We start from the raw sequence: 22,777 nt of genomic DNA on the forward strand, positions 1-22,777 counted from the left end.
TCTTATCTTCGTATGCATATTGAATCATTCCGTTTGGATAAGAGAGCTGTAAGATATAGCCAAAATACCAGAGCTGGTCATGTTTGATCTGGTTATTGTAGCATTGATCTGATTTGCATCCATCTTGATGTTGCAACCAACATTTCGCCTAGATAGCATCCAAACTAACTGATCTGGTGTGAAATATGACTTGTAAATATTTGAGTAATCTTTTCAACCGTTTTGGCTTCAAGTCATTTGGATCATTGAGCTATGAGATATGTTTGTTTCAATCAACTGCGCCATATTGATAAACATAAGTTCCAGCTCAAAGACTTCCAATTGTGATCTACTAACTACACCATTTGATGAAATATGTTAGAAACACAATAACAAGTTTTGTTATCATCAAAATCAAAATTGTTTGTGTTTCACAACCATACAATCTTCCCCTTTTTGATGATCACAAAACTTGGATAAAAATATGAACCTTAAAATTCAAGTAATGCAAGAATCATATTTTTATGCAACATATTTCTCCCTTTTTTGTGTGAATCAAAAAGGTATAAATTAAACACAAAATTTTCTCCTCCTAAAAATTATAATTAGCTCTCCCCCTATATTTTTGAAAGTTTGTAATCGATAAAAATAGAGAGATAGCTAACCGATATATTTTGAAAATATGCAATGCACACAAATTTTCAACACAAATAAAACAAATTGATCAACTAGCAAGCTTCATCAAGATTGGACCAAAATATCTCAAACTAGCAAGCAACACAAAATCAAGATTGACATGTCAACTGAAATATTCATAAAGCATTTAAGCGTCCCTTTAGTCACTAAGCACAATCACATTTTTAAGGGAAATGACTAGTCATTCTAAATTCAAGACATGTTAGAACAAGTAGAACATCAAGATGACAATCAAATACAAAAGCTCTCTTAAAGCTAATTTAGAACGAGTGTACCAAGTTTTCTTGATGATGTGTGACTGAAATTTGAATTTCTTTTTCCATTTTATTGATGAGTGCAGCATCCTTGATCTTCTTGACAAAAACACCAACTCTTTGTCGATGCCCAGTTTTCTGCCGCAACACACATGGTCCGACTTCAACGAATAAAATGCATTTTTCCATGCATGACCACACTAAAAAATTTATACCGTTGCAATCCTCTACAAGTCTAATTTGCAATGCAAAAATCGGTTTGTGATTTGGACATTTGAGCAAGGAGTTATTCCATGTTTTCCAAAGTCGCTGCAAGCTGCCAAAAATGTTCAACTCTACATATATTTGTTAGAAAATCTCAAAAACAAAATTTTGAAGATCAAAATCATTTTTAAATTCTCTTTCAAGAACAACCTTCTCTGATACCAATTGTTAGGATCGAAAATGTGTGTAGAAGGGGGAGGGGGGTGAATACACAATTAAAAATATTTTTGAGCTACAATAGCTCGTTCTTGAAATGTTTAAAAATGAACCGAGCACCGATGAATTAAATCGAGTTTGATTTTCAAACCAAGAGGAAGAAACTCAAAATAATCCTTTGTAGAAACCGATTTAAACATTTTGAAAATCGTTTGAAAGAATGCAAGTTGAAATAATAAAAACAGTTTGGTTGAAGCATTTTATCAAACACTTTGTATGCAATATTTTGGTATATGAAAAACATATAAAATGCTTTAACAATGCATACTAAAAACAGTGCCAATAAGAAAGTAAATGCGATAAACAAATAAACACAAATTTGTTTATGGATGTTCGAAGCTCAATCTCCTACGTCACCCTTTCTTCCTCCTCGAAAGGATCCTCTAGAAGACTTTGATTTATACAAATCATTTGTACAAACCCAATCCGGTTTAGGACTTATCCAATGCCTAAACAAGAACTCCTATAATACTCGATTGTAGGCCTCAACCTCACAATCTACATAATGCTTTACGTCTCTTATGCCAAGACTACATACACAACTTTAACGTATTTGTGCTTTCACTCAACTTATCTTTCAAAGAACATCTCTCGTATGTGTGTGAGTGACCTCTCTTAAACTTAAATTTATGTGGAAGAGTGTTCTATAAAATGGGTTTGGTGTAGAGGATTTAACGTTGAAAACTCATCTCTTCTTCTTGTTCCTCACACCTTGGGCTTGCTCTCATTCTAACTTCTTTTCCTTCTATAATCTGCCCATGCTTTTAATCCCCATTAAAAGCTTGTGTTTGATCTTCAAAGTGTTGTATTTATAAGCTCCAAGAGTGATATGAATTAACGTTAGATTCATGAAATATGACCGTTTGGAAAGTTTCTGGACACTTTATGAAGTTGCAATGATCATATTTGAATTGCTGGAATTTTTCTCAACTTGAGCTGATTTTACTGTTCATCCGGCTAGTTGATTTATCTGGTCAGATCGATCTGGTCTAGTGCGACTTTGATCTGGTTTGGTTTAACTTTGATCTGATCTGGTATAGACCAGCTTCGATCTGGCCTTGTTCACTTGATCTAGTCTAGCCAGCCATGTTTATCTGATCTGTTTACTTGATTATAACTCTTGATTCAATGATTTTTGGGCAAAAAGGTAAACATGAAAGTTGTATCCTTTATCTTGGCTATCCAAGGAATTAAGAATCACTCTATTTCTAGTTCGTACAAGAAAGATATACTCAAAATACTCAGTTGTTCCAGAAATTCCGCTCTGCAGAACAACAGTGCAGAACCCGAGACTTCATCGTGCTTTATCAGCTTCTTACACTCCGATTCAGACTCAACTAGTTGAAGATGATTTGTATATCATTCTCTTAGCTTCTTAACGCATACTGAAACATTCTTTTTGGATAAGCGAGCTGTAAGATATAGACAAAATACCAAAGCTAATCATGTTTGATCTGGTTATTGTAGCATTGATCAGATTTGCATCCAGCTCGATGTTGCAACCAAATTTTCGCCTAGAGAACATCCGAACTAACTGATCTGGTCTGAAATATGAATTGTAGATATTTGAGTAATCTTTTCAACCGTTTTGGCCTCAAGTCATTTGAATCAATGAGCTATGAGATATTTTTGATTCAATCAACTGCGCTGGCTTGATAAACATGAGTTCCAGTTCAAAGACTTCCAACTTTGATCTACTAACTACAATACTTGATGAAATATGTTAGAAACATAATAACAAGTTTTTTTATTATCAAAATCAAGATTACTTGTGTTTCACAATCCAACATAAATTTTATATTTTTGTAATAGTTAAACAATCATTTATTTATTTTACAAATATAATAATAATAATAATAATATCAAAAATATAAAAATTAATGAATTAATATCAAAAATACCAAATCCACTCACTTTTATTATTATTATTATTATTATTATTATTATTATTATTATTATTATTATTATTATTATTATTATTATTATTATTATTATTATTATTATTTATTAATTTAAATTAGTCTTTTATATTTTATATTAGTTAATAGTTTATGTCATTATCTAATCATCTTAAATAATTTTTTTCTTAAATATTATTATATATAAAAAGATAGTTTCACTAAGTATTATTTCATATTAATTAATAATTTAATTCTCATCCTAAATTTATCATGTTTAATCAGGTATTTAATTTTTCATTTATATTCAATTATCATCTCAAATAAAAAATAATTTTAAATTCAATCGCAATTATAATAAAAATAAAATAATTATAATTGAAATTTCAAATAATCTATTTGTTTTAATTTTTTTAGATGTATTAAATTTGTAATAGAGTAATAGTGACTAAAGGCTTTATGTTTGGATATATGTTAAGTTTGTTTCGCTAAATGTGAATTACATTTTAATTTTTATTCTCAATAACTATATTTAATTTATTTATATTGATGAATTTAATTTTAATATATGTCTTTATTATATAAAAAAAATTTCAGTTTTTTTTTACACTTAATGGCATGTTAATTTACGCGATTACCAATTTTTCTTTATCTTTTCGTAAGAATTTATTTTAGAATTTTAAGCAAAAAAAATTTAATGAGCATAAATTTTTTAATATAGTTAATTTTGTTATCAATGTAATTATCATAATTTCATTACATTCAACTTCATCGATCCGTTTTTATTTTGTTTTTTAAAATTAAAATATGTTTTTTTTCATATCACCTATATGTATATAGATTAGGAGGATATATATAAAAAATATTATCTTCAATAAATTTTCTTTTATCTTTTTCAGTTTATTTATTTTAAAAGATATTATTTTATATTAATTAGTAATTTCATCGTCGTCGTCGTTACCATCATCATCCTCACCTCTTATTTTATTACACAAATTCAATTTCAATGACTTGATTGATTTAATGTATTTCTTATGAATTTAAGACAACAAAATCAAAACATGTGAGGATCAAAGTATTTATAAAAAAAATAACATATGGTTACAACATAATTATAAAAAATTTGAAAATAATAATACGTCAAAATTGAATAGATATTTAATTATAAAAATATATTAGAGAAATAACATTTTACCGAAATATAATTCTCAAGAATCTAAAAATAATGAGCAAAACAATAATTAGATGTTTGATAATAAAAATATATTTTCACTAATTAAAAGCATGAAAAATATATATATATATATATATATTTAAACTATTATATATACCTATAAAAGTGTGAATAAAATGATAAAACTTGAATAAAATAACAAAAACTTTCGTTGTGGATTTGATACTTTACCCTTAAATTGTATATTGTTTTGATTAATTACATGGACATCTTCATAATTCTTAGAAAATATTTAAAAAATATACTTAAAAGTGAATATATAGACAAGCAAAAAAATATTTTTCATTGAAATTATAAAAAGAGAATGTGTATTTGATATATTCTATCTATAAAATGTGAATAGAAGTAAAAAAAATTCATTAGAGAAATAATATTTAAAACACAAGTATAAGACCTTTAACAAATATTAGAAACTTAGAGGGTGTTTGGCTAAACTTATTTTAAACAACTTAAAATTGTTGATGTGTTTGGTATGATAAGATCTTTTTATTGTCAAAATTACCAAAAATGGTATAATACTATGAAAGTAATGTGAATAGTTATATATCTACAAAAATAATTTTAAATTTATCATAAATGTTAAACATATATTAAAAAATAAAGTTATTTTTAATTTTTATTTAGAAATTTTTTTGATAGATTATGAACAAAAAATGGGCAGAGAGTATGGTGAAAATTTAAATAAAATATATAAGGATAATATGGAGAAATACAATAATTAAATAAGATCTTTTTCTAAAAATTAAGGTTGACCTTAATTTTTTAAAAACAGCTTATAACCTGTCAAACAACTTATTTTGACAGCTTATAAGTTTTTGACAAAAAATTTGGCAAACAAATTTAAAGAGCTTATAAGCTTTGCCAACACCCTCTTAATACATCTAAAAAAATAAAACAAATAGATTATTTAAAATTTTAATTATTGCTAATTTTATTTTTATTATAAATGTGAATAAATTTATATTTATTTTATATTTTATATAATATACTAATATGTTGTTCACGTACGAGACACGTGCTTCTTACTAGTATATATATATATATATATATATATATATATATATATATATATTGGATGTGCATAATGGCACGTCAGCAGGGGTTCACATGAGTGTTCACGGTGGTTGCTCACCGTATCATTGCCTGGCCATTGATTGATCCAAATGCAGCAAATGGAGATCAACTCGCCGCATCTCACCATCATCTGACTCAACTCAAATACCCCACTATTTTCTTCTTTTTTTTTCCTCAAAGATTAAAAGGATTCTACTCTATCATATCTTTGTCTTCCAATACAAAAAGTCAGACATGATGATTCCCTCATTATATGCTCTAGATCACCCTCGAAAACTCGACGTCGATCGATCGCTAGCTCGCATGCTTAACACGTATCATATCCACATCTGAAGAGATCGATGAGCTAACCGTACAATGTTACATCATGAATTCAACATGATGTGAAGAATCTGCTTTTGTTAGTGCATGTCTGATAGATTATCATGAATATGTTTCCATGCAACGTAAATTAATTATGTTTTTTAAAAAAAAAAAAAATTTAATTAATTAAGTAACTATATGATGTGATTTAGTATCTCAATCAGCATATATCTATCCAAATATCTAAAAGAATCTGCATCTTTTTCACTTATCTGCTCCCTTCATAATCCATCACCGCCTTCATTAATATATTTCCCTCTATAAATATACCAGTGTAACATGCTAAACGTCACAATGCAAACCAACTCCATAGATATATATTTTTTCGAACAATATATATAGCTTGAGAAAACCCGTCTCCGACTCTTTGATTCGCCGATGGATCGGATAGAAAAGCTAGCTTCGCAGAAGGCGGTGGTGATCTTCAGCAAGAGCACTTGTTGCATGTGTCATGCTATAAAGAGACTGTTCTATGAGCAAGGGGTGAGCCCTACGATCCACGAGCTCGACGAGGATTCGAGGAGTAGGGAGATGGAATGGGAGTTGATGAGGCTCGGTTGCAGCCCCACGGTTCCAGCCGTGTTCATCGGTGGAAAGTTTGTGGGCTCGGCGGACACGGTCATCACTTTTCAGCTCAACGGGAAGCTCAAGAAAATGCTGAAAGATGCTGGTGCGATTTGGCTCTAGAGGCTAGTTTAATCCATGCATGTGTGATTCATCACATTCACAGCCGTATTCGAACTCGTTTTACCCTTCTTTTCTCGATTGTTTTTTAGGATCGGATTCATGTAAAGTTAAGATTGCATGTCATGTGGAGGTACTATTAGTCTTAGGGGGGCTTGATCAGTTTGTTTTATGCATCAAGAACTGAAATTTCTCTTTGTATGCATATATCATCATTTGGTTCTTGAGATATTTTAGCCCCTGATTTCCAAATTATTATATATGCCAGAATGTGAAGATTCTGATCTATATATCTATCTAACAGAAAAAGAACAAAAAACATGCTCTGGAATCAATTTTGACATTCCATAATCACACATGATTGGTTCTGTCTGGAATTATTCTCCCTGTAATATGATCAAATTTAAGGTTACCCTATGCACTAGTCAAAAATAAAAAATAAAAAGAATTACCCTTTGGACGGTGTGGGTCTCTCAAATATTTCCGGAAACTCACCATTTTTTGGTGTAGTAATTGTTCATGTTTTTTAAAAGGAAAAATAAGTTTTTTGGTCCAGTAACTTTACCCCCTTTTGATTTTGATCCATTAACTTTTTCGATGTGGGTTTTGGTACAATAACTTTGCATTTTCAGTGTTTTTTGGTCAAACTGCATACGTGTCAATTTCTGATTGGTCCAAAATGATGACATGGACCAATCAGAAGCTGACACGTATGCAGTTGAACCAAAAAACACTGAAAATGCAAAGTTAGTGTACCAAAACCCACATCGAAAAAGTTAATGGACCAAAATCAAAAGGGGGTAAAGTTACTGGACCAAAAAACTTATTTTTCCTTTTTAAAATAATCGCAACATGGTGCTTGAACTACTGTTAAAATATTTGATTTACATCGTTACCGTCAACTATCACTACAAGAAAAATGCACAAACACAACCCCTAAAAGACAAAGCTTTTAGTGAAAAGTGTTGTAATTTTTTGAAAGCGTTGTCGTTATATGTTTTTTATTTAAGAAAGACAACGCTTTATTTACAAAGCGTTGTGGAATAGACTTTTTTTGGGGTCAAAGACAACGCTTTTAAAAGCGTTGTCTATTAGCGTTTTTTTTTCATGTATAACAACACTTTTTAAATAGTGTTGTAGAAAATCTATTATTTTTATTTAAAATAAATCATAAAATAAATAATATTACTCAGATCCCCAAATCAAACGCTTCCTGATTCCTTCTCTTCTCGCGTCTGATCCCTAGCCTTTCTCCTTTTCTCTCTTTCAATTGAAAATCCCATGTCAATTTTTGCTCGATTCTTAGACGAATTTTGAAGTGATCTCCGACAAGCCTTCTCCAAGAGCTTCTACCCTTCCTTCCTCGAAACAAATATGCAATCGATTTCCTCGGCTTCTTTTATTTCTTGAGGGAACAACCACCAGTGGAAGAGCTCTAATTTCCTTCCAACATGGGTTTATATGCGTATACCCTCACGGGACTCACCTCCAAGAGTCGCGAATCCTATGCAAGTGCTGGCGAGAATTTGGTGAGTAGAATGCCTTCTATCTGTTTGAGAATTTTACTCTTGTCTCATTTTAATGAGTATGTTTGTTTGTTTATTTGCCATTGTTTCTCTTTGGAGAATTGGTTTCCTCAAAGTATGTGGAAACTTTTATCGTATTTTGTTCCCTTTGATTTTGTATTCTAAAATCTGGCATTTTTCAGTGAGTGTATTGCAGGCTTTGTACAAAACTATGTTATCTATTTGTTGGTTCTGTTTTTTTATTTTTATCTTTTGGTTTCGGTTGGAGGAGTGCAAATATCATTCGTCTTAGGTGTTGATTGTGCAATATGGAGATCCTCGATTTTAGAAGATTTTTTTTTAGCTTTCCTTTGAATAAAGGCCAGATATTTAGTTTAGGGTACCTTTAGAAAACGTAAAATTTTAAACTGAAGCACAATCAAATAGAAAATACCACAGGTTGTCCACCAACTTGGATTTTTATGTTTGTTGGAGGGATATATTGTGATTTTCATCAGGTATCTACCTGGTGATGTATTTTAGAGCTGCGAAACTTCTGCTTTGCAGTAGATCAATCCATAGTTTTCTAATTTTCTTTCCAACTTCATCATCAATTCAGTATCTTTTTTCTGGATTCTGTCACTTCTTCTAAAGGAAAGTTTTATAGACTCTACTCATGTGATTCTTTTGTTTTCTGAACCTTGTTTGGTTGGGCATCACAGGTGTATGTTGCTTATATTTTTAATTTGTTCTCTGTCATTTTAGATACATCTCGAGGAAGGTCCAGGTGATATACTTGTGTTCTTGACAGGCCAAGAAGAGATAGAATACATTGAGAGGTTAATTAATGAGCGCCTTCCAAAGTTTCCTGAAATCAAGCGCAAGCTTCTTATCTTTCCGATGTAGATGAAAGTTTTCAGTCCCACACCCCTTGGGTTTCGCAAGGTAAATTTTCTCTGGTTTTGATATCCTCTATGAAATTTCTTAGAATGGCTGCTCTAGACTCTAGTCATGTAATATACCTCTGTTTATAGTATAAACAATTTTGTTTCACATTCTGCCATGCATAATTGCTGGAAAAGATTATTGTCTCGTCCTCTTTGATTAACCAAATTGAACTCTTATTCTGTGGTTGATCAGGGAAAATCTTTTTATTCTGTGGTTGATCAGGGGAAATCTTTAACTATTCTAAAAATAAGGCATAATACAAAAGTTTTTTGGACCAACTTTTTAATTTTTGAGCTGTACACAGCTCATTTTTATTAACTTAGTTCTAGTGCAAATACCAAGTTTCAGTGCCATAAAATTATTTGATTTGTTTGTGAGTGCTAGGATTATTTATCCCCGAAGAATTCAATATATGTGCTTCTTCTACAAAGGGATCACATATAGGATGCTTTGGTACACATTAGCTTATTTAAAAGAAGCCCCTAATATTATTTTATTTTTAAAAAATAACTCTTTAAAATGCTTCTACAGGCATCATATGAAAATGGGTTTGAGGAAGCACACTGGAGCCTAGGAATTATAAAAGTGAGAAAAAAGTTGAAAATGAGAAAAATGCAGCTTTTAGTTATCTGCCTCCGCATCTCTTTAAAACAATCAAAAAGTTTTTTGGGGGGGTTTTTTCTCACTTTTATATTCCAAGTGTTTATGTATCCAAATTTGCCCTTTTTTTATTTTTCAGTATCTGAATTGAGATTTATTGTGCTTTCCTGCTTTTGTTATCTGTGGAACATATAATATAATTGAGTTCTAATTGTACCATCTCAAGACTTTGAATGATTTTTATTGTTTTTTGATATCTATTGTACAATCAGAGTTGGTGTTTGAAGTCTTGTTTAGATTTATTTTTCCTTCCTTTTTTTCAATCTTTTTGATCTGATGGTATCTGTGACTCGTCATTTTAGGTATTCTAGAGTAGAAATATAGAATTAAATATTAAAAAAAATTTGTTTCAGGAGTTGATCAAGTTTATGGTTTCTATCGTGATAGTTACACATCAATGGATTGCGTGTAGTTTTCCCTGATCAGAAAAAGGGCACTCTCATTCTCCCGCCTCTATCATTCAAGCTCAAGGTAATTAATACATGGGCGTGGATTCTTGGATTTTAGTTTGCATGTAATTGATGTTAATTTGCGGGTTTTGATTGGACTCTTGTTTTGTTTAAATCTCTGGTGCATTTAATCTCTCCGTTGCTTTTTATTTGAGTAATTATTTCTTGGATCCTTAAAAGGTTGTCCCTTTTTTTTGTTGGTTGCACTTGAGTGACTTTTGTATTCTATCGATCATGGTCAAACATCTTGTTTAGTTTTCTATGCCGGGGTTGTTTCTTTCCTGTAAACTTCTTTATGGCTTGCATGACCTTGTTTTGATTTGTTCATCTGTAGATTTTGATGGGTAGGCTTACGCTATATATTGGGAAAGACAAGGGGTTTGTAGCCAATCAGTTAGTCTTCTCTAGGATTAAATTCGAATTTTGAGTTACAATGGGTCAACTAGCTCAATCTAAATATAGGACTCTGAGTGTTCTTATGCTGTGATCCTTTGCCAAATCGTGTATTGAATACTTTTGAAGCTTACATTTACTGGTTTACTGATTTGTGGTAGTTGTCAGTGAGTGATTCTGAAAAATTCAGCCTCGTCGATCAGGTAGAGTGGTATTTAGCAAAGTCTCTGTTTTCTTTCGAGGAAAGGATAACTTGGAAGGAAATTCATGCATTTAAAAAGAATGTGACAGTTGCTGGTGTGTGGAGTATAATGGAAAGCAAAAATGCATTTTTATGCTTTGATACCATGAGCAGACTATCTGTACTAGAGGTTACTTAATCATATTGTTAGCTTCGTTTTTGGGCTCCCAATCAGGTGTCATAGATCCCATTCGCAATATTAAGCCGTTTTTTGGGGGTTCGCTACCAATTTTTAAATGCTAGAAATTGAATTCTCTAGATTTTGCAATTGTTTATCATTTACATGTTATCTTCTTATTGCAAAATAAAATGCAGGCGAGTGCTTTGACTATATGTTTCTTGCCATTTATCCTTTCGACTCTCGTTATTCATCTTCTCCTTGTTTTTTCCTTCTACTGCCATAATGTTATCAACATAATTAGTCCCTGCCTTGGAGGGAGGGGGCAGAGGGGAATCTGGATTTTCAGCCTTATTTTAAAGTAAAAGTAAAGCATGTACTGATTCGCTGAGGTTAGAGCGCTTCAAACTATCTTGGCTACTCAAAAGTCTTGCTTGCCTTCTGTTGCTGGTAACCCAAACTTTTTCTTTCTTTTCTCCCCCTCCAAGTTCAAATTTTTTTTTTCTGATTTGGATTTCTTAATTAGGTACTAAGATTTGGTTTAATTTTTACATTATCATCAGCTTGAAAATATACATATTAAAATTATATATTTTATTCTCTATAGTGTTACTTACTAAAAGAATGGACAAAGAATGGATGTCAAAGTCTCGGTTATCAAGTGAATATGAGCATGGAGTAGAGTCTTTCTTGCAATTTGCAATTGGGTCATTTGCAGTCAATGGGCCTTGTTTTTCCTAAAAACATTAGCGTGATAGCTGTGTGCCCCAAGGGAATGGGACCCCCTGTCAAGAGGTTGTATGTGCAAGGGAAGGAAATTAATGGTGCTGGTATAAATTCAAGTTTCGCTGTCCACCAGGTGTGTACATCTCTCTGTTTTTTGGGTGTGGACTGATGGGTTTTTTGGCATGTTTTGGTTTTCACGTTTCTTGTTTTTGTGGATGCTGATGACCTTTGCTTCTGAAGGATGTGGATGGAAGAGCTACAGATGATGCCCTTGGATGGTCTATTGCCCTTGGTTCGCCTTTTACTTTCGCAACTACGCTGGAGCGGGAGTACAAGAGTGACATTTTTGGGGAGCGAGGTCAGAGGATTTAACCTTTCACCATGCCATTGTATGATTGTCTTGATTAATTTTTGTGAGACTTAATGATTCCTGATTTAATCGTTTGATTGATAGGCATTTTACTTGGTGTTGTGCATGGTGTTGTGGAAACCTTGTTCAGACGTTACACCGAGAATGGGATGAGTGAGGATCTTGCTTACAAGAATACAGTGGAGTGCATTATTGGAACCGTGTCTAGGACCATATCAACAAAGGTCAGGTTAAGGCCATATAGGTTCTTTTGTACTATACACTTCCAATTTTTTCCAGTTTGGTTTTAGGTTTACAGCCTCCATGGACTGTTCCATTTTCTTGGAATTTTTGTTCGTTTTCTGCCATTTGAATTTAGATAATGTGTCTTGTCACTGGGCATGCTAGCTGTCTACAATTCATTGAGTGAAGATGACAAAAGAGACTCTGTAAATAACGAGTTTCTTGAATTTAGATAATGTATCCTTTCACCGCAGTTGTCTTTGTATGCTGCTTTCATCTTCTTTTTATTTTTTGTGCAAGAACAACATATTTCTTGATTGACTCCGTAAATAACGAGTTTCTTGACTTTGCTTTGTGGTAATTCCAGATCGAGATTCTGAGGAAGAAGGGGCACTCCTACTCAGAGATCATAAACGAGATTGTGTGATCGAGGCCGTGGATTCATTGAAATATTGTACATTAGATTTAATTTTCAAAAATTTTGAATATTGAGTGATAATATTGAAAATTTGTGAATTAATTTTTTTTTGTTTTTTATTTAAGAAAAGACAACTCTTTTTAAACGTTGTCGTAGGTGGAAAAAGCGTTGTCGTTACTAAAAAAACTACGCTTAAAAAGCGTTGTCGTTTTCAAATATCACAACGCTTTTTATGCGTTGTCTTTGCTCAAAACAACAACGCTTTTTTGTGACAAAGACAACGCGGAAAAAACTTTGTCGTTTTTAGATACGACAACGCTTAAAAAAACGTTGTCTTTTTCAGAAATGACAACGCTTTTTTTGCGTTGTCTTTGAGGTGGTCTTTTACAACACTGGCTACGACAACGCTTTTTCGGAGACATTAACAACGCGAAAAAAGCGTTGTCTTTGGCCGTTTTTCTTGTAGTGTATATGTTTTAGTAAAACAAAAACTGCTCGATCATACAATATTTTATAACTCATATGTCTAAAATTTGATTGCATCACATGGAGAGAATCGCCCCTCACATTCTGGATGATGCTTAAAATATGGTATCTTTCGCATTAACTTGAAAAATCAAATATACATATTAAAAAAATGAACAACACGATCAAAGTAAAACAAAATATGTAAATCAAGAAATTACACATCAGAAGAATGTTTTACATAATTCCTCAAAATAATTCATTCAACAATCAATATTATTTAAAACACACACTTCTAGCATTTTTTTGAAGCAAAGTCATCAATTATGTCGTCGTATGATATATCATCCAATATGTCTTTTTAGATGTAGAGGATCTCATGATACCATTCAATCTCTCTTGACGATCAATGTGCACTAGTAGAAAAGTCTTAAAAGACTTCGCCAGTTTTTACTTCGGCAATCACTGTTACTGAAGTAATACATAGTTATTTACTTCGGTTATAAAGTTAATGAAGTAAAATGAACTTTATACTTCATCAATTAAAAAAACGGGCTTCACTTAAATTTTAAGTAACTTTTTACTTTGTTAAATTAAATTTGATGAAGTAAAAAGATGAAAATAAAATTTTTAATTTGTATTTGGTGAAGTAATAGACTCAATCTCTGTTTTATTTCACGTTTTTTATTCCCTCTTTCAATCTTTCTATTACTCTTCACTCACTCTTCTTCTGCTAAACCAAACCCTTTTCCCAAAACCCTTCTTCAGCCACTTCAAGTCTCCTGTTCGCCGCTGTGTAATCGGAGAACTCAAAATTGATTATAGATTCAGATGGAGCATGGATGGGGCTATCTTCTATTACTTATATTTCAAGGTAAATCGTGACCTCGAAGCTCACTCAATCGGTCGTTTATTCCGGCGAAGCTGCACGACCTCTTCTTTATTTTCGTAGGTTTGATCTTTCACCTCACTTGCAAACTTTAGGGTTGTTTTGTGAAGTTAGAAACACAGTGGCAGTAATCGTGAACTTTAGGGTTTCCCTGCCACTTCCGCCTGGTATGTCTATATCACCCTGCTGTTGATCCCCCTTTTTCTCAAACCCTAGCCGGCCACGTTTCTCATCTTCAACACTGTCGAAAATAACACAACACCACCCGCGCGAAGCCCCGAGGTTTGAAGCTTTTATTTTGGAACCAATTCAAAGTTTAAACTCAATCTGTTGCATCCTGTCATCTCGTTCGTGCCCATCGTGCATCCTTTACATCGGGAATCTTCATTCAAGGTTGTTTTATTTCGATACAGATGTGATCTTCATTCCGAGTTTCATTTTGATTTTAGTCTATTTTTTGGCAATAATTTCGAGTTTTATGGAATCATGAGTTATGTCGTGTTCTTGCAGATTCAAAGCTATTCTAATTTAATTTGGTGGAATCATATCCGATTATTTATTTAATTTGTTATTATTTTGATTGATCTGTAACTTCTCTACAGAGTAAGTACACATTGATTATCAAAGATTAAAATGTTATTCCAATTATCTGTCTGTTGTTCCAGGGTCCCCGAGATACAATTTGTTAAGGTGCAAAAACAAGGTGACATGTTACTTGTGGTACCTGAGGGGTTTGCCACGGTCAAGCTCGAAAACGAAGCGTCCATTAAAATGAAAGGAGTTTGTGTTGAAATGAGGACACAAAATCTTTCTCCATACCTTTGTTCCTAGATCAAGGTTCACATACCTTTGTCTATTGCCTTTCATGCAGTGACTAAGATATTATCATGACTCGTGCTTCTGGAAGCTGTGGCCTTTCCCAGGTCTCTTTGAGCCGTAAGTTAAGTAATTATGTCTTCTGATTTGCATATTCTAGCAGATTGGCAAAATGGGAGTTCACATATTTTAGGAATAACATCTTACGACTTAGGCTTCATGAATCAGAATGGTATTGAACTTCTTACCACACAAATCCCAAGCGAGTAGAACTATAGCTTTGTTCACAATTAAGTTCCCACAAACCATTCAATTCAATATTTTGAAAATTTTTGGTTCATGTTTAATAAAAACAGAGAAATGACAACTATATGTGTGTGACAGTGATTTGATCCATTGAATACTCATCCCATTTATGATATCTTGGAATAAGACTCCAAATGGGCCAACATATATTTTGTTGTTAATGATGGGGCAAAAATGTGAAGAAATAAATCTGTGCATCAAGAGTTCAAATTGTTATGTTGAAATCTGTGGTTCTTATTTCTGTTCTCTGTAACCTTGTGTCAAGTATCTTGATTTTCTTTTTGCATGGCAACTTTTTTTGAGCATTAGATGGCCCTTGAGAACATAAGGATCAAAGTGGAGATCATATATCTACTTATAATAAAGCATGAATAAGTTGAGATGGGCCTATTTTTGCCCGGTTCCCAGTCAAAAAAAATACACGCTCCTCTACAACACTAACCAAGATAAAGCGTGTTTAAAGAATAATGGTTGAGAGAGTCGGCAGCTATCGCTTCTCGCATCTCTTTATTCTCTTCGTGGTTTTCTTTTAATAAATTAAACGCTTGCAATTCTTCTCTTCTCTTGATCATTCTGTGCTCTTACAGTCTTACTTGTGCGGCTTACGCTTTGCTTATGCTTTAGCGGGTTGTTTTCTTCTCTGCCGGTTCACCAGCCGTTCTACCATCCTTTCGACAATTCTGTGTCGTGTGGCTTCTACTTTTGAGTTGGAAACACTGTACGTGTAAACGGTTCAACCTTCTATTTTTTTTTTTTTGAATTTGTTTTTCTTCCATCTGTATTCAAATATGCTCAATCTTTTCAGATCTACATTTCGTGTTGCTCCTATTTGGGATTCTGATACTTTGTACTGGTAAGGAGTTTTTTCTTCTCTGTTTTTTTACCATATAGATTTTTAGATCTGCGTTTCACTGAAAATCTTCGTGCGTGTTTCTCTGTAAAACGTGATTTATGTTTTTAGATTTGTGTTTTCTCTTGTTTAAAATGATTTTTCCTCTTCTGTTGTTTTCTCAACTATTGTAAAATGTGGTATGTGTTTTTAGACCTACGAAAGTCAGATTTATTTTTCGTACGTGAAGACTTTTGAATTGTTTCTCCTTCTCCCTTCTCTCGCTTTTGTTTGTATACATGCTATACATTGTATCTCTGTTCATATGCGTATTTCTTTGTCATGAGCTTCGTGAATCAGGCATTTCTCATAATCGTCTTTACCGATCTATTCGGGCTGCAAAAATCTGTACCGGTTTGTTCTATTCTCTTCGCCTTTTTCTTTATAGATTTGTGTTTTATTTAGATCTGAGTTTTGTTTGCTCAAAAAAGACAACGTTTAAAAAGAAGATGTTGTACAAATATATTTTCACATGCTGTACATGGTTCTGTTTTTTTGTTTTTAGATCTGCATTTTTTGTTTGCCTAAAAAAGACCTAACGCATACAGAGAAGATATTGTACATAGATCTGTGTTTTTTGCTTTTTAGATATGTGGTTTTTTTCCTTCCACAGGTGTTTACTAGTAACCAATCGCTCACTGTCCTCTTGTCCTCCCATCTTTTTGAGTCTTGCCGCTACTGATTTGGACTGAAAACTTTCATAAGGGTACAATTCCTTTTTTTTCGAATATTCTGCACAGTGTTCCTCTTCTTGGGATTGGAAAGCTTCATCTAGGTTAGTTGTGTTCCTTTTATTTTTTTTTCTGCTTTTTTCCCCATGAGGCCATTTATGATGTTATTTCTTGAATTTGATTTTTTATTGTTCTTTTTTATGTTATTGTATATTCTATTTGATCATGAGTTTGAGGATTCTTGAAAGTTTTCTTCTCCACAGTGTCTTGTACTTGCATGTGAATTAAAATAGATTAGCTCAAATTTGCTCATTTACACATGGAAAGGGAAATTTTAAAGCACAGAATCCGCAAAATTTTGTTTCAGAAAAAAAAAACAGCAATGCTGCTGCTGTTCTATTTTTCATAAAAAAAAGCTTACGAAATTTAAGTTTTTAAATTTTTAGTTTTATAATATGAGCAACCCAAACATTCAGTGTAAAAGTGGATCAGTAATTCTTTTTCCTTACTTTTTTGAATCATGTATATTAGTATATATTAATATTAGTATATCAGAAATTCATTACAATTACCATTACGTGAGGATGATTTAAAATCTCATCAATTAAATTTATATAAATAACTAAAAATTCAAATTATTTTCTTTTTAGTTGGCACTACATTCTTCTACGTTCTTTGCTTCGCTCATATGTGATGTGTTGGTATGGTTCGATTTGAATCAAAATATGAAATGTACTTAGATGTGCGAATGTAGTTGTTTAAACCATCTGATTTCTTAACTTTTCTGTGTTTTTGCTGCCTTTTGTTGTAGTTAGATGTGTTATTTACAAATTCTTTTTTGTCTACTGTTGTTGATCTTGAGTTTTTTAGTGGTAGGTTCTTCTTTTTTTGCATTGTTTTCTTTTGTTTAGTGGAAGCGGAGACACAGTTCAGTTTTCCCAAAAGCAAATTATTAGAGCTTGCATGATGTGGCTTTATCAGAGAGCACTGAAATTTAATTTGCGTAGACTAATGGAAAAGTCACCCTTATTTCTTACCTGATCAACCAGGATCCATGATCAAGAAATTTCATAGACCTAGCTACGCACATTCGATTTATTTTATAGATGATCAAAATATTTGTTTTTTTTCCAGGTGGAATAAACCTGATAAAATTGCAAGTAAATATTTAATTGTCTAGGTTTTTCTAACAGAGATTGCGACGAGACAAATATGAAGAACATGATATTTGCACTTTGCCCCCTCTTTTTCCTTCTCCTTCCGAACTTTTTCCCTTCTCTCTTCTCTCCCTTGTCCCGTGCGTTTCCTTCACTCCTCTCCGTATGAAATTCTTCAATTTATCACTTTTAGTTTCATTTGCACTCTTTTTTAACTCTAAATTTTTCATTCGTTTTTTTTTCTTTTTCAGGAATGGAATGCTCCGAAGCCCATGCACTTGAATTTACTGAATGGTGCTATGCAACGAGTGATTGTGCGCCTTCTTTTCCTCTTCATGTATTTTCCATTTACTTTGAGTGGATAATTATTGATCTAATGCAATGCTTTGTTTGGGAACGGTGACGATTATAGATCTAGGGTGGTGTGGTCTCCTTTGCCTGATCAAGGATTGAAGCCATGTCAGGACTTCTTCAAGTTTCAGAGTACGTGCTTCATTAAATTATTGTGTTGGAACGTTATGCCACCAATACTAGGATCAAAGATCTCTGTTTTAGATTTTCTTACCTTTTTTTCCTTAAAACAGATCATGTCAATGATGGATCAGCCCACAAATTTGCTTACCTTTTTTTTATGGGGAGCAAGCAGATCATGTTAATGATGGATCAGCCCACGAATTCAACCCAGCCCAACCCATCGGGTGTTGGTGGAAAAACCAGAGGTCAACACCAACACACCAGATATTGGTGATTTATAAAAAAAAATAAAAAAGGTACATATTTTACAGTACGTCAATTCATTCTTAAAATATAATTTTATTAATAAAAAAAACTCATATATTTGACGAATTTGACCATCCACAAGACTAAAAAAATTGGGCATTCGAAAACTCTTGGTAAAATTCTATATTGCCTTAATAATTGGTTGCATTGCATGTTAGATTTCAACCAACTATATATCTAATTGCATAGTGATCATAAATTTGTCACATCAATAAAATAAACTTTGCACGTTGGCAATATTTGATCTATACATTTATTATGGTTCATTGTATATTATATCAAAAATGCTATATCCGTTATGATTTTATATAACAACATGATAAATTGATGTTCTGCATTCAATTAAAATATCATGGAGTCTAAAAAAAACATGAATCGGTGTTATTGCATAAAATCATGATGAACACCTATCTTTCTCCAAATGCTCCAGAAACTTGTTAATGTAGCGTTCCTCGCTCTCCTGATTGCTAAAAATCCTTGTCATTTCTGCAGCCTTGGACCTTAACTTCTCCCCCTCCGCTGCTACCAAAACCAGTGTCATTGATCTCGCAATAGTTTCACGACTAAAAGAACCGTCTTCGTTTCTTGGTACCTCGTAGCCAGCTTCTTGGTACCTCGTACCATATGTATACATTCCGTTTGCAAAACCTGATCACCATGGTGCTGGAAGTTACAATGATTTGGCTTATAAAGTATTCCTTGGGGTAAGTATTTCCGCTGCCTAGGAAGCATTCTATAAGAATTTTCTTTTAAATTTTTGGATGTTAAAATTTCTTCTCTGATAATCTACATAATTTCGATGTCGTTGCTGGAGATGTAACTATTGTAGCTAATAGGTCACAGTACGTCGACTTCACTTTACCTTATACAGAATCTGGCTTTTCAATGGTTGTACCGATTGAAGACGATAAGAGCAAAAATGCATGGGTGTTCTTGAAGCCACTTACTTGGGAACTTTGGTTGACAAGTTTTTGTTCATTTGTCTTCATTGGCGCATTGATTTGGATTCTTGAACATCGAATCAATGAATATTTTAGGGGCCCTCCTTTGCATCAAGTAGGCATGATATTCTGGTTCGCCTTTTCAACCATGGTCTTTGCTCATAGTAAGTTTACTGCATTGGAATCAATACAGATCATGCAATTCATACACTGAAGTTAAATAGACATGTCACTACTATATTTTACCATTTTTCTGCAGAGGAGAGGGTGATAAGCAACTTGTCTAGGTTTGTGCTGATCATATGGTTTTTGGTGGTTCTGATACTAACACAAAGCTACACCGCCAGTCTTACATCTATGTTAACAAATTGTTTGTTTTGTGCTTGAAATATGTCATTGAATTTCAATCTTGTGTTTTTACTGTTATCCATTGATCTTATTTTAAGCCAAGTTTCATTTTAGAACTGTGAGAAGAAAAGTGGTGGTTTCTTAATTCAATGGACTTGTTTATGCATCATCTTCGCGACTTTTCTCAGCTTTAACTTGATCTGTTCAGTTACTTTGACCCCTAAATTATTTGATATAACTTAAACTTTCTCATTTTTTAACATCGAAAAGGGAGTTTCAGTACATTGACTTGGTGAGAGCTTGCTTTATGTTCGATGCACAAAGTTGATGTGAAATAAGTGCAATTCGGTGGCTGATACTTTTTCATTTTTAGAATTTGATGGGCTCTTATTTTGGCTGTGTGTTTATCGGAGATGTGTGTTTATAGGAGATTCTTGATTTCTGTCATTGAATTTCAATCTGATCTATCTTATTTTTTACATTTCAGGATAAATGATATATGTCTCTGGATTGATTCAGGCTTGGAGGCATTGGCGTGAGGGAACACCTGCAAATATGATAGATCCTATGTTGAAGGATGGATTAATGTATAGTTTTTTTCCCTAGTGTTTATAGAGTTAGAATTTGATTATTTTTTATAGATGCACTTTTAGTTTTGTGGAAATACTTGTGGATACATGCATATTTTTGGGTTATTTTGGTGGATATACTTGTGAATTTATGGATGTTCGTTGTTTTGAGATGAATAATTTATGAACCTTATTAGTCTATTTTATGTTTCAAAAATATATTTATATTGTGTAATTATTGTATCTAAATTTTAATGTAGTGGAACGACAATTTCACTAATCGACCAAGCAAAATAATGTCTTGTACTTCGGCAATTTTGCCGAAGTAAAAGACTTTCTTTTACTTCGTCAATTACTATCATTGCCGAAGTATAATCATATCTTTTACTTCGGCAATTTCATTAATCGACGAATTAAAAACATATCTTTTACTTTGGCAATTTCAGAAATTAACGAAGTAAACGACTTTCTTTTACTTCGCTAATTAATGAAATTGCCGAAGTAAAAGATATGTTTTTACTTCGGCATCGACCGAATCCTGAACCGGTTTTGGCTCCATGAACCGACCAAAGAATTTGGTAATTTCAGGGCTATTACTTCGGTTATAACGCGAAGTAAAATAGTACCTATTACTTCACGTGACACTACTTCGGTAATTATCTATCTATGACTTCAGTTAATAACCGAAGTCTTTTGCGACTTTTCTACTAGTGGTGGTTCTCAAATATGATTTAAATAATTTCAACTTGGAAAAGCTCATCTCAGTTGATGCTACAATTAAAAAAATAGTCAATAAATTTGATAGGCAACCACGACCATAGGAAATACTTCCATTTTCAATAAAAAAACACTTTAAAATTTTAATGTTTGTCCAAGATTCGTGTTATATGCTTTCAGTGGTAGTATCTCTTGCAACATTTGTAATTCTAAAAGCATATCATTAGCATCAATATCAGACACATCATTCTTTTTCAAAGGAGATTCACGATTCACACAATATTTTCTCAAATAATCTTTATCCAATGCCATTTACTGTCCTCCATCCATCAAGAATCCAAACATCTCTAAGAAATAACTCAATTGCTCAAACCTACTCCAAAAGAGCTTAATATCTACCACAACAAAAAAATAATCAATCCTAAAGCGTTTTTCAGCTGTTTGTGGTTCTCTTTCAATATTATAAATCTCATCAAATTGTTTCTTTCTAGAAGTTTTTTTGTTGCTCAAGAAATACAGGATCAACTCCTATATTGGAAGCATTTTATTTAGCAGAATTTATGTCAGATGCAAAACCAAATTCTTCTCCCCTGTAATTCTAAAAAAGAAACAAGTCATTTCAATTGTTTCACTGCAACATAAATATGCATTGTTTCAGATTGTAAGGATTTACTAACCGAGTTGATGTTGTAGATAATATCATACCAATTACCAAGCTTAAAAAATTCAAAGCTACTAAGTTCATGTGTTGCTAAAAATCTAGAGTCTCTTGAGAATCTTGCATCATCAGTTAAATCCGCTACCTTAAGCAAAACTTCTCTGATTTGCAGAACTTGTAACTTAATTACCTTGAAACTTTCGATATGATGACTTTCCCACCTCGTGGTGCACAATGACTTAGGCGTCAAATTATACAAACAATCAAGTAGAATACTCCAATGTTTTGTAGAATTGGAGAACCATTTATACATGTATTGGAATGCCCCAAAAAAATGTTTTACTTTAACACAAGAGTTTTCCATATCACAAATCACCAAATTAAGACAATGACTACCACATGACATATAAAATGCTCTCGGATTTATATCAAGCAATCTTTTTTTAACACCTTGATGTCTTCTTTTCATGTTGGAGCCATTATCATAACCTTATCCTCTAATATTACAAGTCTAAGAGAGTCCAATGCAGCAAACAATTTATTGAAAAGGCTCAATCCACTCGTACGTATTTTCAACATTAAGAAATTCTATAAAGTACTCCTCAATTTTTACCGGAATACATGATACATCAACACCTTGTAATATTAAAGTCATTTGTTCCTTGTGACTTGCATCAGGAGTACAATCAAGTATCACTGAATAATACCTTGCTTTATTAATCTTTTCAATGCAGCATTTTTCACCTTTAATGACATATTTGTTATCAACTCATTTTGAATTTTATTATGACTATGGTAATGATGATGAATTAATTTTCCTTTAATGAACCGAAGATGTTCTTGCATTACAGGATCAAAC

At 32.6% G+C, this 22,777-nt stretch overlaps 2 protein-coding genes across 16 annotated transcripts; both read left to right on the forward strand.

Annotated features, from left to right (window-relative positions):
- Positions 1-6,286: 6,286 nt before the first annotated feature.
- On the forward strand, positions 6,287-6,921 carry LOC140875452 (monothiol glutaredoxin-S10). The gene has a single exon (XM_073279137.1). The coding sequence runs from the start codon at positions 6,357-6,359 to the stop codon at positions 6,663-6,665; it is 309 nt and encodes a 102-aa protein (XP_073135238.1). The 5' UTR covers positions 6,287-6,356; the 3' UTR covers positions 6,666-6,921.
- A 6,973-nt stretch (positions 6,922-13,894) lies between these two features.
- On the forward strand, positions 13,895-20,744 carry LOC140876042 (glutamate receptor 2.8-like). 15 transcript variants are annotated; one of them, XM_073279890.1, is made up of 12 exons: positions 13,895-14,459; positions 14,732-15,906; positions 15,994-16,041; positions 16,378-16,431; positions 16,691-16,852; positions 18,157-18,219; positions 18,318-18,388; positions 18,490-18,675; positions 19,178-19,389; positions 19,522-19,790; positions 19,886-19,913; positions 20,462-20,744. In XM_073279890.1, the coding sequence occupies exons 9-12, from the start codon at positions 19,310-19,312 to the stop codon at positions 20,511-20,513; spliced, it is 429 nt and encodes a 142-aa protein (XP_073135991.1). In that variant the 5' UTR covers positions 13,895-14,459; positions 14,732-15,906; positions 15,994-16,041; positions 16,378-16,431; positions 16,691-16,852; positions 18,157-18,219; positions 18,318-18,388; positions 18,490-18,675; positions 19,178-19,309; the 3' UTR covers positions 20,514-20,744. The 15 variants fall into 15 exon arrangements, 11 of the variants coding, with proteins under 11 accessions (XP_073135991.1, XP_073135992.1, XP_073135984.1 ...); XM_073279891.1 differs by having other exon boundaries at positions 16,691-16,783; XM_073279883.1 differs by lacking the exon at positions 16,378-16,431 and having other exon boundaries at positions 14,732-15,002; positions 15,813-15,906.
- Positions 20,745-22,777: the final 2,033 nt, after the last annotated feature.

This window comes from Henckelia pumila, chromosome 1 (genome assembly GCF_033568475.1).
Source record: "Henckelia pumila isolate YLH828 chromosome 1, ASM3356847v2, whole genome shotgun sequence".
In the NCBI taxonomy this organism is placed as follows: Eukaryota; Viridiplantae; Streptophyta; class Magnoliopsida; order Lamiales; family Gesneriaceae; genus Henckelia; species Henckelia pumila.

Excerpts from the sequence above, each read along its gene's own strand:
- LOC140875452 (XM_073279137.1), top strand. The coding sequence starts at position 6,357 with ATGGATCGGATAGAAAAGCTAGCTTCGCAGAAGGCGGTGGTGATCTTC.
- LOC140876042 (XM_073279890.1), top strand. The coding sequence starts at position 19,310 with ATGTATACATTCCGTTTGCAAAACCTGATCACCATGGTGCTGGAAGTT. Across the intron at positions 19,791-19,885 it reads AACCATGGTCTTTGCTCATA|AGGAGAGGGTGATAAGCAAC; the intron begins GTAAGTTTACTG and ends ATTTTTCTGCAG. Across the intron at positions 19,914-20,461 it reads GTGATAAGCAACTTGTCTAG|GATAAATGATATATGTCTCT; the intron begins GTTTGTGCTGAT and ends TTTACATTTCAG.